This window comes from Centruroides vittatus, unplaced genomic scaffold, assembly GCF_030686945.1.
Source record: "Centruroides vittatus isolate TY-2023 unplaced genomic scaffold, ASM3068694v2 scaffold_435, whole genome shotgun sequence".
Taxonomy (NCBI): Eukaryota; Metazoa; Arthropoda; class Arachnida; order Scorpiones; family Buthidae; genus Centruroides; species Centruroides vittatus.
The window spans coordinates 4,734,522-4,749,792 of NW_027122708.1; the positions used below are offsets into that span (position 1 = coordinate 4,734,522).

The 15,271-nt window shown below is 28.8% G+C and overlaps 1 protein-coding gene across 11 annotated transcripts in view; it reads left to right on the top strand.

Annotated features, from left to right (window-relative positions):
• The window catches only part of LOC136989019 (histone-lysine N-methyltransferase 2C-like), a 293,266-nt gene that overhangs the window by 170,717 nt on the left and 107,278 nt on the right, over positions 1-15,271 (top strand). For 10 of the 11 annotated variants that reach the window (XM_067287031.1, XM_067287037.1, XM_067287034.1 and 7 more), the window contains 4 exons: positions 871-1,455; positions 7,271-8,656; positions 12,494-12,825; positions 14,352-14,516. In XM_067287031.1, the coding sequence (XP_067143132.1) occupies positions 871-1,455; positions 7,271-8,656; positions 12,494-12,825; positions 14,352-14,516 (2,468 nt within the window). The remainder of the gene's footprint in view (positions 1-870; positions 1,456-7,270; positions 8,657-12,493; positions 12,826-14,351; positions 14,517-15,271) is intronic. The other variant, XM_067287038.1, reaches the window with a different exon arrangement.

Sequence of the window (15,271 nt, forward strand, 5' to 3'; positions counted from 1 at the left end):
ATTGAAAAAATACACATTTTCATTTACTAGAAAATGACATAAATTATGCATATAATTTACTTTATTAAATTTTATTAGATTAGGTAACACAATTTACTCTTTTCTGTCTAATTTATTTTTTAAATCTTATTTCTTAACCTTTCAGCAGTGGGAGAGTCAAGTATGGTTCTATCCCTTAGTAGTGGAGAATATACCTGAAAAATTTTTAAAGTATTTTTTCACGCAATTTTTCTCATTTCCGTTTCAGAAAAAGTATTTGTAAACAGTTATGTCTAGTAAAGAAAAGTCTTTTTTTGTTGTTACGTAATTTATTTTTTATGTGAATTTTTTTTTGTGGTAGTTTTTGGCGATACCCCCAAAAGAATTTAGCGGATATATACGTCCCTCACCACTGCCACACCATCGCCCTCGACGTATATATACATCTCTCACTGCTGAGTGGTTAATCAGCATTTAAAATTATATATATAAAAAATAAAATAAAATAAAAATTTATTTTTATTATTATTATTTTTTTGATAATTTAAAAATTACCTTACATTAGAAACATATACTTGATAATCAAATGCTTGAAAGTGGAATGAAATGCTCATTACAGTGTGTACTTCAGAATAATACTAATTTCTCTGTATAAAAAGTATCTCGGTTAAGGTCCAGAAAACATTTTAATTTATTTGCAATACATGGTTCAATTATTGTTATAAATGGCATAAGCAAGTATGATGCTGCATTTAATTGGTTTCTACATTTTAAAACATATATTTAATGCTGTTAAATAGTTATTAGTGGTATTAATTCTTAATAATTTTATTTTAAAATAAATATTCTATTAAATGCATTAATGAATATAAATGTTTTTTATTATTATAGAAACTGCTGTAAGGTTTGGTCAACCTGCTGTGGGGAATGCACCATCAATTAGCAATGCTATTATTTCTATGCATGGAACAGCACATATTCATAATAATAATAATAATAATGTTTCACCACCCAATGTTGTTGTTACAACAAGTCAAGGTATTATTAGTCCTAGTGATGTTGCATCTTATACAACTACTACAGTTCCTGTAGCAGAAAGTATTTCTTCAATTACAGTAAAGACAACAGTATCAAAAACTCAGAATTCATCAGGAACAGTAAATAGTACTCAGATAACAAATACTATTTGTCATACAAGCCAAACTCCATCTTTATTACATCAAGATTCTAATAATGAAAAACAGTCATCTCCGGCAGCATCAGAATCAGTTATTTCTTCTTCTTCACAATCAGAGAATGCTGAAAAGCATCCTATAGATATTCATTCAGATAAAGTTGATGCAACTGATAAACTCTCCCGAAGAAAACCTACTGCTGGAGATTTAGTAAAAGAAGTTGAAGAGCAAGCTGCTGAACAGGAGACTGTTACAGGAGGAGAAGCCGATGATGAAGAATTAGATGATGATGAACTTTTAGGTAAGTGAATAAAAATAAAGCTACAACTGAAGTTTATTTTAAAAATATTAAAAATGCTATTATACTTTTTATTCTTGAAACTGTTAATGTATTATATTATGATAATGCTACAGTTTTAGAATATAAAAAATCCGTATGCTCTAATAAATGTCAAATAAGTGTTTTTCTTGTTGATTTTAATAGTTCTTTATAGTTAATCTACATGTTATAGTAAAAACCCGTTTTTTGTTAAAACGCGTTTTAACTAGTTTTTACTGGATGTTGTCGTTAAAACCTGTTTTGTCTAGTTAAAACTAGAATTTACTGCTGTACATGTTTTGATTTTAGATAAAACTAGTTTTAACTTTTAACATTAGTTAAAACTAATTTCAGCTACATAAATATGTTTGGGGGAAATAAATAAAGTGATGATTGGGATTAAAACATTTGTATTATTTAATACGATATTTATTGAAAATATGGGTCACACATCTGTGTTATTAACATTAATTAACCCTTTGTCCCTGAAGGCACCGATCGATTGGTACCCTGGCTTTTTAAGCAAAACTTCAAGGGTACTGATTGATCATTACTTTGGTAAATATCGATTTTTGTAAAATTTATTAACAACAGATATAATCTCGTTCGATATGAAGTGAATAAAGTATAATAATTCTTTATATTAGTTGATAGCAGTATAAAATTTTGATTTCAAACAAATGTTTGATATAATGTGCAATAATTTCACAACGAATAAACATACATGCATAAATGTTATATCAAATTGTACAAAACAATATTCTATGTCTTTCTGGCTCAGTGCCAGCAAACAACTATGTAACTAGACAATGTTAATTTTCGCAAAATGTTACAAATTATCAAGTTTGTGTGTCAGTTCTGATATATATTATTTTTTTTCTTATAAATTTTTCTAATAAAATGAATTGAAAAATATCGTATTTAAAACTAAAGATATTAATAAATGTAAGTGATTTTTTTCATATAGATATAATGATAATTTGATTTTTGGTGAACTTTTAAAATAATATCGCCTGACTGACCTATATTGCCTTAGGAGGGATCGCAAAATAAACGTATACAAGATGTCGGGGGAAAAGGGTTAAAGCGATACAAAATTCATCATACACTATAGGAATGTGCTAGCTGAATGACCATGGTCGAAACAGTTTTTACTAAGCCATTTTGTTAAAACCTGTTTTTTCTAGTTAAAACTAGTTTTAACTCAAATTCATTTTTGACTAGCAGTAAATTCTAGTTATAACAATGACATCCAGTAAAAACTAGTTTCAACTAGTTAAAACGTGTTTTAACTAAAATCGGGTTTTTACTGTAACATATATACTACTAAATGTCTGAGATTGTTTGATTGACTGTAATTAAATACAGACAAAATGGTGCAAAATACTGCCACATTTTTACAAGGAATCTCTTTATTATTTTTAATAATTTTTATTTATTTAATTTTGCCTGCATCTTCTTCAGCTCTTAATTACAATTTTTTTCATATTATTGCAACTCTGTTTTCTTTTGCGACATAACTAGAAATTGTTTTAGTGTTGTTTTGCAGAAAAGATAATCTTCAATCTGTACTCAGATTTTTTGAATATTGTATATCAAACACGCCTTATTACTGAGAGACTTTGTTTATTACGATGAACAAACGTTTTCAACCCACTCAAGGTGTCATCCTCAGGTTATTGATGTTAATTTAACATTTACAATAGTTCTTTTGCTATTGTTCTTATTGAATCACTAAGGAATTTAAATTTAAAGTGTTTTGAACATTATGTTAAATTCAAAAATATACAAAATAGAAACTATCTAATTAGAATTAAATAAGATAAATATAGTGAAATAAATTTACAATAAAATACATAAATAAAATAAATACAAATATAAATATAACAACATATGATTCTACATTGACTGCATGCTCTGCATTAAATTATGAGTTCTTTTTACTATATACTTTCAAGCTGAAGGCAAAATTGTGTCACCTTTATAGTCCAAACATTTTCCAGCCAGGCTAGATTTATATATTTCGCACTTTTCTAATGTTAACACAAGAGATGGTGAATGTATTGGTGCAACGATTCTGGCTTCTGTCCATTCGACTATTGACCCATCCATTTGTGCCACCTTTGATAACGTTGTTGAATATTGTCTTTTATTTATGACATATTTATGCTCCTTGATTCTTTTGTTTAGGTTCCTGGTTGTGACACCTACGTACTCATTGTTGATATCTAGTTGGTTATTCTTGTATGGTATCGTGTATACGCCTGCTTGCTCTTCCTTTCTGATTTTATCCTTGTCGTTTCTGAGTAAATTATATATCATGGGAGCCCTTTTGTATATTAGTGTCGTGTTTTTGTAATTTGCAATCTCTTTCATAATACACGATAGACCTCTGTTGTACATGAACTTTGTGATACTGTTGGTCATATCTCTCTTCTTCTTTTCTTCTCTTTAGGATCTGTGTAAGAATTAATTAATTTTTCAATTACTCTTGCTCCAAAGCCCAGCATTTTAGCGATGTGTCTAATCCTCTTTAGCTCTCCTGTTCTGTCACATGTGTCTGAGTAATACAGGTATGCCCTTCTAACCAGAGCCCTAAACGCTGAGAGTTTATATTATGTGGATCATTGGAGGCCCATGGGATGTATAAGGGGTTGTGTGTGGGCTTGATATATACTTCTGTGTTTAGAGAACTATTCTTGAATAAAATGCCAATGTCTAAAAAATGTATTTCTGTGTGACTAATCTGCTCCAATTTAAGCTTTAAACCATCATTGTTGGAATTTATTTCATTTAAAAAATGATGTATTCTCATATCATTCTTCCATAAAATAAACACATCATCAACATATCTTTTGTATAGGATTATGTCTTGGCTAAAATCTGTAATCTTGATCTGTTCTATTCTTTGTAAAACTAACTTGCAGAGTAATCCAGACATTGGGCTGCCCATCGGAACTCCTTTCAATTGTTTATAAACTCTACCTTCAAAGCTGAAGAATGATTGAAAACATATAAAGTTTGCTAGCATCTCTACATCTCTGGGATAGGCTGACACACTCTGGTTCAAACTGTGTAAGGTGTGAACTTGCACATCGTAACACGAATCTAATTTTATTGATGGATACATACTTTCAAAGTCCATGACCAATCCAACTTCCTTGTCTATTAAGGATAAAGCCTGCAGTTCACTTATTAAGTTATGTGGGTTTTTTGTAGTAAAATGATAATCTCCAATTTGTTTCCATAAATATTTATGCAGACATTTCTGCAGCTTATATGTTGGCCCTAAAAGATAATCAAATTTAAATTTAGTTTAATTATTTTATTAATTTCATTAATTATGTTTCATAAATTTGCCTGCATTTTAAACATTTTAATTATAAGCGAGTTAACATTGATTGAACTATCAAGTTATCTAGTTTTAAATCAAGGTCAGCAGGCAGCAAAAATATTTAAGTGTTGGCAAAACAGTTTAAAATGTAAACAAAGTTATATTTTAATTGAAAAATATTATATAAAATTATTTTTAATATTCAGTATGTTTACTTATAATCGTAAAACTACTTTCTCATTATAAATATGAAAGTTTTTGTTATGATTCACAGATGATGTCATAATACATTACATTTTCAAATGTGATCCATGTGATTCTGAGTAAAAATACTAGTTCATGCTAAGTTCAATGATGTTTTGAATTTTAAAAATTTATTTTTTAAAATAAATCTGTCTAGACATTCGTGGATCAAGTGAATGAATTAAAAAATTGGTTAACTTGTGACAATATTTGTTGGGCTTACTGCATCATTCGCCAAACCTCATTTAGTATTAAATATGATGAAGTTAAATCATTTACAAGATATGCCCATTGTGAGAAGTGTAAAAGAAGTGTATCTTCTCATTTACTTTTCCCTCCCTCGGTCATTGGCCAATGAAGCAGTTTCCAAAGATGGCAATCCTTCATGACATGATGGAATAGTTCATTGAGTAAAAGAAAATTATTTGTAACTTCATTGATGTGTTGCAATTTACATTTTAATTATAAGCGAGTTAACATTGATTGAACTATCAAGTTATCTAGTTTTAAATCAAGGTCAGCAGGCAGCAAAAATATTTAAGTGTTGGCAAAACAGTTTAAAATGTAAACAAAGTTATATTTTAATTGAAAAATATTATATAAAATTATTTTTAATATTCAGTATGTTTACTTATAATCGTAAAACTACTTTCTCATTATAAATATGAAAGTTTTTGTTATGATTCACAGATGATGTCATAATACATTACATTTTCAAATGTGATCCATGTGATTCTGAGTAAAAATACTAGTTCATGCTAAGTTCAATGATGTTTTGAATTTTAAAAATTTATTTTTTAAAATAAATCTGTCTAGACATTCGTGGATCAAGTGAATGAATTAAAAAATTGGTTAACTTGTGACAATATTTGTTGGGCTTACTGCATCATTCGCCAAACCTCATTTAGTATTAAATATGATGAAGTTAAATCATTTACAAGATATGCCCATTGTGAGAAGTGTAAAAGAAGTGTATCTTCTCATTTACTTTTCCCTCCCTCGGTCATTGGCCAATGAAGCAGTTTCCAAAGATGGCAATCCTTCATGACATGATGGAATAGTTCATTGAGTAAAAGAAAATTATTTGTAACTTCATTGAGGGTGGTGTTGCAATATTAAGTTTATCTGAAATAAGATTACAAATTTGTTTTGTAGTACACAATAAAAGCATGCATATCCACATATAAATGGATAATTTTCAGGTTTCTTTCAAAAGATCGATTCTGGATTTCCCAACCATTTTCCATTCTTATGCTTGATGTTTAATAAGTAATGAATGTACCATGCTCATAATGTAAATCATTAATTTTTCTAAACTAAAATAAACCTTAGAAAGTATTCAAAAGAATTGCAGTCAGGAGTTTTCGGCTGAATCAGAATTGGGAGATATTTTGATATTATCCCAACACTAGTAGTAAGTGGCCCAATGGATCACAGCTAGGATAGTAATTTTTTTAAATTCAGTACAACAAGTGACATACAATAAGTGTACAATAACAAAAAGAGAAAATTTTTCTTTTGATGAAAACACTTTTGCTATTAGAACAGTTGTTTTAGAACTTGGTCTTTTTTTCTTAACAAATGATTTTTTACTTTAAAATGAAATATATTTTATCATTTAATTATCTACTTAATTTTGATAGTCAGCACAGTCACTGAACTTTTCATTTGATTATTAAATATTAAAAATAAATGTAAGATAAATTATAGGGTTGTAACATATTTATTTGCTGGTTTTTTCTTAACAAAAATGAAATATTTTGCAATATAATAATGTTTATGAGACTATACATTCACCATTATTTTCAGCAACATTTCTCTGTCTGTTTAGAAGAATTAACATACTTCTGAATAGACAGAGAAATGTGATCATGCCTCACATATAAGATCATGCTCTTATTTATGCCAGTTTGTTCTGGCTTATAAGAGCACTGTCAATGTAAATTAATTGTATAAACACTATTACAGTAACTATTTAGTGACATCTCTGTGGTAGCTGTTATTAAAAATAGAAAGCCAATATTAAAAAACATGCTTTCAATCTACAAAAGTTTTTTTTTTAAATTAGTGAGTATTCTTTAAATCTTTGCAAAATAAGATGCCAGTTTTGACCTATCTGTAAGAGCATGCTTCTACATGTGCAGAAATGTGGTATATTTATAATATTTAGTACACTATATATAAAAAGATAGTCATTAATTTTTTAACTCTGTTTATTAGGTTTAGGTAATGACTTCAACATCTTAGAATATGCTGATCCTGAACTTGATAAAGGACTTGTTGGTGAAGGTGAAAAAAGCAATATTTTGGATGAGCATTTAGATTTAGATGACAAAGATGATGAACTTGATGAGGAAGTTGAAGAAATGAAAGCTAGATCTGGAGAAGGTAAAAAAGTTAATGTTGAAATTAAACAAGAAATTAATGCAGAAGAAGAAAAAAAGAAAAATGAAAGTGAAGAAGGAAAACTTGGTCTTCAAAATGAATTAAATAATGCTGATTTTCAAACAAAATTTTTAGAATTTAGTCAACAAAGAGAATTGGAAAAGAATGAAGAAACTTTTGAAGAAGAAAGTATTGATTCTAATATAAGTAGCAAAATAGAGGAAGGTGAAAGTAAAAATGTGTGTAAATTAATTTCTACTTCATCATCATCATCATCTGTCATTGCTTCTGATGATTTAACAACTTGTCAGTCTGTTGTATCATTTACTAATGTCACTACTACTGTTGCTTCAAATGTTCTTACATTTTCTTCATCAGATCAGTTACAGATTTCTCAACATGGAAATGGAAATATTAAGCCAACAATAATAGCACCATCTCCTCCAGGAACATTTGGTCAACCTCAAGTATCTCTCCATAGGGAACAAGAAAATAACTCCCCAAATCAAACACATTTTGTTGAACATTTAAGAATTTCTCAACCACCACCATATCCAGCTAATGTTCCTCCTCCACCTCCGTATCAAGCACATAATTTAAGACCCCAAAGTATCCCAGTTCAGCAGCAAGTAATAACTAGTCCAAGAGGTATTTTTCCAAATCAGTCTCTTACTAGAGCTAATCTCTCATCTAGTCAAGTTCTGTCTTCTAATGGACAAGAAAAATCTTTGCTCCAAGAACAGCCACTGCTCTTAGAGGATCTAGTTGAACAAGAAAAAAGGGAACAAAGACGACAGAATCAAGAAGGAATAATATCTCCACATGCAGATGCTTTGCTTAGTGATATTGATTTTGAACGATTGAAAGCTGATGTGTTATCAGGCCCACCAGATGATTCACTTGGTGGACCAGGGTCTTTAATCTCTTCACAAGGTTCTCAAACAGTAACCACAAATCAAATATCCTCTACTCCTCAATGTTTTCCTCGTCCTCATCTAGCATTAACCACTAATCAGCAGCATTCACCTTCTGCTTGGCAAACACAAGATCAGTCTTTAATTAATCCTTGTTCTCCACGTACTCCTGGTTCATTACATCCTTCACCCATACGACCTTCAATAATGTCACCTTCCATTGGAACAATAGGTATACATCCAGCAAGTATGCTTCATGGTGAACCTCCTGTAAGGGCAAATCTTTCAAGATCAAATACATCACCTGGTAAGATTAAAATTACATTTTTTATAATATAGTATTGATTTCAATAATATTTTAATTAACTAATGTGAGAGTGCATGTTAGTCAAAATGACCATACAACCTTTACTTTAGTTGGGCTACAATTTCAAGAAATTGCAGATCTATAAATTCCCACTGTCATCAGTCTGTCTATCCATCTGTCTATATTTCTTTAATCTCAGGAACAGTGTTAGATAAATGGAATTCAAGATCAGATATGGAAAGCTTAACAATATATGAATTTCCAGTCTAGACTGGATGTTATGTGAATTCAATTCAAAAATTTTTCCCTGAATGGAGTTACGTAGATGACTGGTGTGACTCTGTTATCAGGAGAAGTATGATGTACAGGGGCAAGACACTACAACTTTACAATGGAGAACATGCATTTTAAATTGAATAAATTAAGAATATGATTAAAAATTGCAGCACGGTATTATGACGATGTCACAATACCAGGCTGCAATTTTAACGGTAACAAGCAATTATTTATGTTTTGTAACAAAATGTACTTCACTAGCACTGGAAACACGTAATATCTTCAGACCACTAAAGCTCTTCAGCTTTCAAATTCTTGCTACATTTTACATGCTTTGCTAGAAGCTGAAGAGGTTTTTAGTGGTCTGAAGATTATGTTTTTTAATGAACTTAATGATGTACATAATGATAATTATAATTGAAGCTGACTATATAACCAAACTATGCTAACTGTAAATCTAATAAAATCCAAATTAAAGGATTGTGTTAGATTTATTAAAGGATTTGAAGATTAACTGATCAGAGTTTTAGAAGATTTTTTAAAGAATTATTCATTCTGAATATCATTAAAACTTTGAGATACAAATACAGTGGTGCCTCATATAACGTACTTAATCCACTCCAGGTGCACGTCCGTTATACGAAATGCATTTTCCCATAGAAATACATGTTAAAACATCTAATTTGTTCCGCAGCATAAAATAACCGTACCGTATCATTAAAAAAATGAACATGGGGTGCGTTCTTTTATTCCTCCGCGTAACTCTGCGAGAGCGACATCCGTTTAAAAATTCCTACGGAATGCATTCCTAAATTCTGGTGGGAGTGCGCGCCGCCGAACGGCAAAAACGGCCGCTTGTAGCAGTAGTTTACGGTGGAAAGCAACATGGCGTCCTCCATGGCTCAGATAGTTTCATTTCCGGGTCCATTATGTGGTTTCATGAATGAAAATTTAGAAATTGTGAAAGCGCGAGTTTGCGCATGTGGTGATGTAAGTGTCTTTACGAATTTTTTCGAATGGTAGCCAGCATTCTAATTTTTTTCGTGACTATTTTGAATGCTCTTTCAACAAATAATCCATTTTATGGTTAAATTTTACAATTGGTACCCTTCTTTTGCCTTTAAAAGCTCATATTTTAAAATTATAGATTCCTCCGTCACGATACTATCGATAGTGCGGGCGCTGCCATCTTTCTTTTTTCACTGTCGTTCCTAAACGCCTACAAACAGCAGCGCACTCCCGTAGTAGCGGAGACACAGAGCGACCGCTATTAAAGAATGCACCCATGGAGCAGTCACCAATTATGCCAGAAAGTCCGTTGTTTGCAGCCAGTCTGTTGCTCGAGTCACATAACAGCCAAACAGAAAGTCCATTATTCGCAGCGTCCGTTATTCGAGGCGTACATCATACGAGGCACCACTGTACAAGAAACAGTAGAAATATTAAAGTCAGAACATCAAAATTGAGTATAATATTTTATAGAAGATGTTGTCTTTGCTTAGATAAAATATGAATTTAAATCTTTAATTTTAAAAAAAGATGTATTGGATAAACTAATATTTTCAGCTACTTTTCATAGCCATCAACAGGTTACAATACAATAGGATAAAACAAAAATATATTAATTTGATATAGAAAATGTTACAAAAAATCATGAGCCATGAACATGAACTTTGTATTTATAAGATCTGTATTTTTCATGAATAATCAAAATATAATTTTGAAATTAACAAAAATTTTGTATTGAATAATAAAATTGTTAGTCATATAGAAAACCAAGCTTGAATTATATATTAATAATTAAATGATAAAGATGGATTAATTAAACAAGTTAAATCCTGATCATTTGATTAATAAAAATTAAAAGTTACTGTTTGTTCTCATAGTAGACCCTTTAGTGATAAGCAAAAATTTTGCTGAAGAGAGCAAATCATACAAGGATCATTTCAGTAATTAATTATTCCAACTTTATTATACAAAAAAATGCATTTCCTTGTATAATAAACTTGGAATAGTCAATTACTGGTGTGTTTCTTGTATGATTTGTTCTCTTCAGCAAAATTTATGCTTATCACTTTAATTTTTTTTATCCTTTTGTATTTAAAAAAAAAGTTAAAATTAAAAATTATTACTAAACTGCACTAATAAAAAATGATTAGTATGTACAGTACTGTTTTTGTTTCAATAATTGCATTTTTGGCATAGTTTTCTCTGGGTTGTACAGCTGCACAGTAATTTGAAATGTTGCATGTTGATGTTTTTGAATGTGTACTGTATTTTAGAAGACATAAATTTATAATTACTGTATATAGATTTATATATATATATATTAATTATAAATTTATATAATCATACACAATTGATTATTTTATAATTTATTTAAATTTAAACTCGATATATTTTGTAAAACAAAATATTTTATAGCTTAATATTTTGATAGTATTAATTTAATAATTTTGATAAATTACACAACAGAGGCATAACTACAAGGGAAGCACTTGCCTCTAGGCTCACCAGATTGGGGTGGGACCATCTGATTAGATTTTCTTTTTAATTAACAAAGCAGTATAAAATGTCATGAAAAACTTTAATTTGCTACATAAGCACAGAAGTATAGCATTTATCTGCTTAAATTTTTAAATTTATATATAGCCTATAGCAATATAGCATAGTCCCATGTCTAAGCCAAATTTTACTGCTCCTTGGGAGTGTTTTATATTGAATACTAGGTAGGATAATTGACAGTAGCCAGTCAGTTCCCCCATAAAAAAACATGCTACTCACATCAGTATGGGGTTTCTTACCAAATGTAGCATTCAGAAATCTATATTTTGTCTTTATATTTGCATTTTACTATTTTTATTTTAAATATTTTTGGTAAGATATATCATGACAATTTCTGTAAATGTTCTAAATTTTTCAAGGCTACATGATTTATTACTGATAATTAAATAAAATGAATATTTTAGATTCTAACCCAAACCTACTATTTAAAAAAATTAATCAACCAATAAAAAATTATATTTTATAATTTTGATGAATTCATTTATAAAGCTAATGTCTTTCAACCAGTGACAGAATAATCAATAGAGTAAACTGGAATCATCATTTTTGTGTGTATGGAAATCATTTTTAAAATATTAAGAAGGAAAAGAAAAAAGAGTGACTTATGGATGATTTTATAATTTTTCTGAATTGATTAGATTGTTGATTATTGATAAGAACTATTCTTATATCTTCAGTGTTTCAGGAAATGAGAAATACAGTACTTTTGATAATGACAAATCACTTAGAGAGCCATATGGAGTACAATTTATAATTTATTACATATATATATATATATATATTAAATCTCATACTACAATGAAAGTTTGTTGAAATAATTTTAGTTGGTTAGAAGACTTAGCATGAATAGAAATGATAAATATTTAATCAAGTACATTTTTCCCATAGTTTTTGACTTATTTTTTCAAAATTGATATATAATTTTTGGGTTATTTTTTATATTGTTTATTTATTAACTATTATATATATATATTTTTTAATTTTCCAATATTTTAGGCTTAATTGGTAATGCAATTGCTATTGCAAGACCCCCTTTTTCTATGTCTTCAATACCACCACCACCTATGCCACCTTCTGAACCAGTTACAGAACAGGAAAGACAACAGCAGGCAAAATATGAACAGTGGTTACTGCAGCAGCAAAACATTTTAAACGGACATCAAAAATATTTAGAAACAGAAGTTGGAAAACTAAGAAAACTAAAAAAAGCACTTAATGCGAAACAACGCCAACTTCGTAAAAATAATCAAGAATTAGCTGATCATGATGCATCAGAGCTTGCAAGAATTAGTCAAGAACAATCAACGTTACAGAAGCAGTTGGATCAGGTATAAATTTTATTCTTTAATGAGTAGAATATTTATTTCATTTAGATTATAAATATCTGAAAATATTTTGAAAGATGAAATATTTGAAAATATAAAACCTATCCATGAACAGTTACATTCATTAAGCATTAAATACTTTAAATTTATAATAAATATTAAAGAATGTAAATATGATATTTTAATCCTTTCTCTGTCAAATTGATCATTGTCATTTCACAATTAATAATTTTAACATAGACGAATACTTTTATTGTTTTACTTTTCTGGCTGTTATATATACATAACAAGGGAAAGTATTGGAATCATGTCATATTTGACCCTCAGAGTTTTTTTTTTATAAATCTCTACATTTTAAGACCTCCTGAATCGAAAAAAGTCAAAAAGAAAAAAAAACAGCAAAAAAATTCCGTGGGGGTGTGTGTTTTATAAAACTCATCTCTACCCTCAAAATTAAGTCATTTGCTATTTTATAATAATTAAAAATACATAATGTTCTTATAACAAAATATCATAACAGATGGTGCTACATACAATTTTAGTTATTTATTTTGATTAATAAAACAAATGTTATTTTTAAAATAAAATATCATAAAAGGTGAGACAATTATGCAACTTGTTGCTAGAATTTTTGTTTTAATTATTTTGAAGATTTTTGTATGGGAATACCATTAGGTATGTTTAGATTATACTTAGTGATCAAATGAAAAGAGAATAAGTAGTAGATCAAGAAGTTTGGCAATGTTACAAGTTGGTAGTATTTGATTGACTTGTCACATATTGTGGACTTCCAAGTGTAGCATTAGCTCTTTATTGTTACTCATATCAAGTGCTGGAACAACTGGAAATATCTTACAGCAATCAAGCATGTCAAACTTAAAGACTAATATAGGCCAAATAAACAAGGTTTAAGTTTATATGGGCTGCAAACAAAACAGATTACAAGAACTATATTTTAGGATATTGAGAAATATATATTTGAATTTTGTTTGTTTGTTTAAATGAAGCAAATTATTGTCTTAATTCTCTTTAACCTTTATTGCATATGTATACTACATTAGAAATATGCAGACATGAGAAAGGTGTATCTTACAGCATGCTACTTTATAACATTTGCTTATCTGGACAAAGATTACATTGAGAAGACAATCTATGAATTTTTTCTTTTCATATTATAGTTTTGAATTAGTTTCCTAACAGATACACAAGTCTTAATGATGTTTATAAAATGTTGATTAGTACAGGTATCTCTCATACAGCATGGCACTTCTACAACATGGTATTGTTCTAACATGTTTTAAGAATTTGGAAAATCCTCCAAACAAAAGTTTACAATTTTTAAGTGCAAACTCCATTATTAATTATAGTTTATTTGTTGTCGGTTTTACTGGGTTAATTAACAATTGTAATTTTTAAATTTTTTTGAAGTAATGATTTACCTGTCTGTAGAATAAATATTATTTTACAAGTTACAATATAAATTATATTAAGTTAATGTATTACCTATAAATTCTTTTTTTATTAAATAGGTAAGGAAACAAACACGCCAACACAGTATGCTTTTACAAGAATATAGAATGAAACAACAAAAAAGACAACAACAAATAGGAGTAGGATCTCCTGGTCAAGTTCATCCTGTAATGGTGGGAATGCAAACCTCTCCATTAGGAGCTTCTCATTCTCCACATAGAGCTGTAAGTAATGTGAAATTAAATATCTTGATTTATTCATATATTGGAAAAATAATCTGTTTAGTTTAAATGTATTAAATATATTATTTTATAACATTAGTATTGATTAATTTTATAAATATTAATAAATGTTATGTTTTGTAACAAAAACATTTATTTAATATATTATGTAGTCTATAACTGGTTTTACTTTTGTTTATAGAGATTATAATAATAAAGAAAAAAGTTTTAAAATCCTTATACATGTATAATATATTTTATTTTTATTTACAAGTATACATTGGTGAAGCCCATGAAAAACACTATTGATTGCCAACTCCTCTATGTGTAAACAAAATGTAACATACTAGGTAGCCCTAAAAAGTAAAAGATAAAAAAACAATGGCAATGGTTATTTGCATGCTGAAAAACAAGTTTTTATAGAAGTACTTAAAATTTAAGCTTGATAGATGAAGATAAGATTCTGCATACATAAAGGTTTTAATAAAAACTGCAAAGAAATATTTAATTTAATATGTAGTAAAAAAAGACACAGTGGATTTCTAGTAGTATGAGACAAAGTTTTTAATAAAAGAAAAAAGGATAATTAAAGCTATTAAAATATTTTCAAAATAAAAGTCTATCAGAACATTTAGTTTTTTTTACTTAAAATGTGATAAAAATATGCCTTGAATTGCTACTGGGGAATTGGTATAAAGAGCTTGTTAACTAAAAGTAAAATTTGCATATATTATAATTAAATTTACTCAATAGTAAGA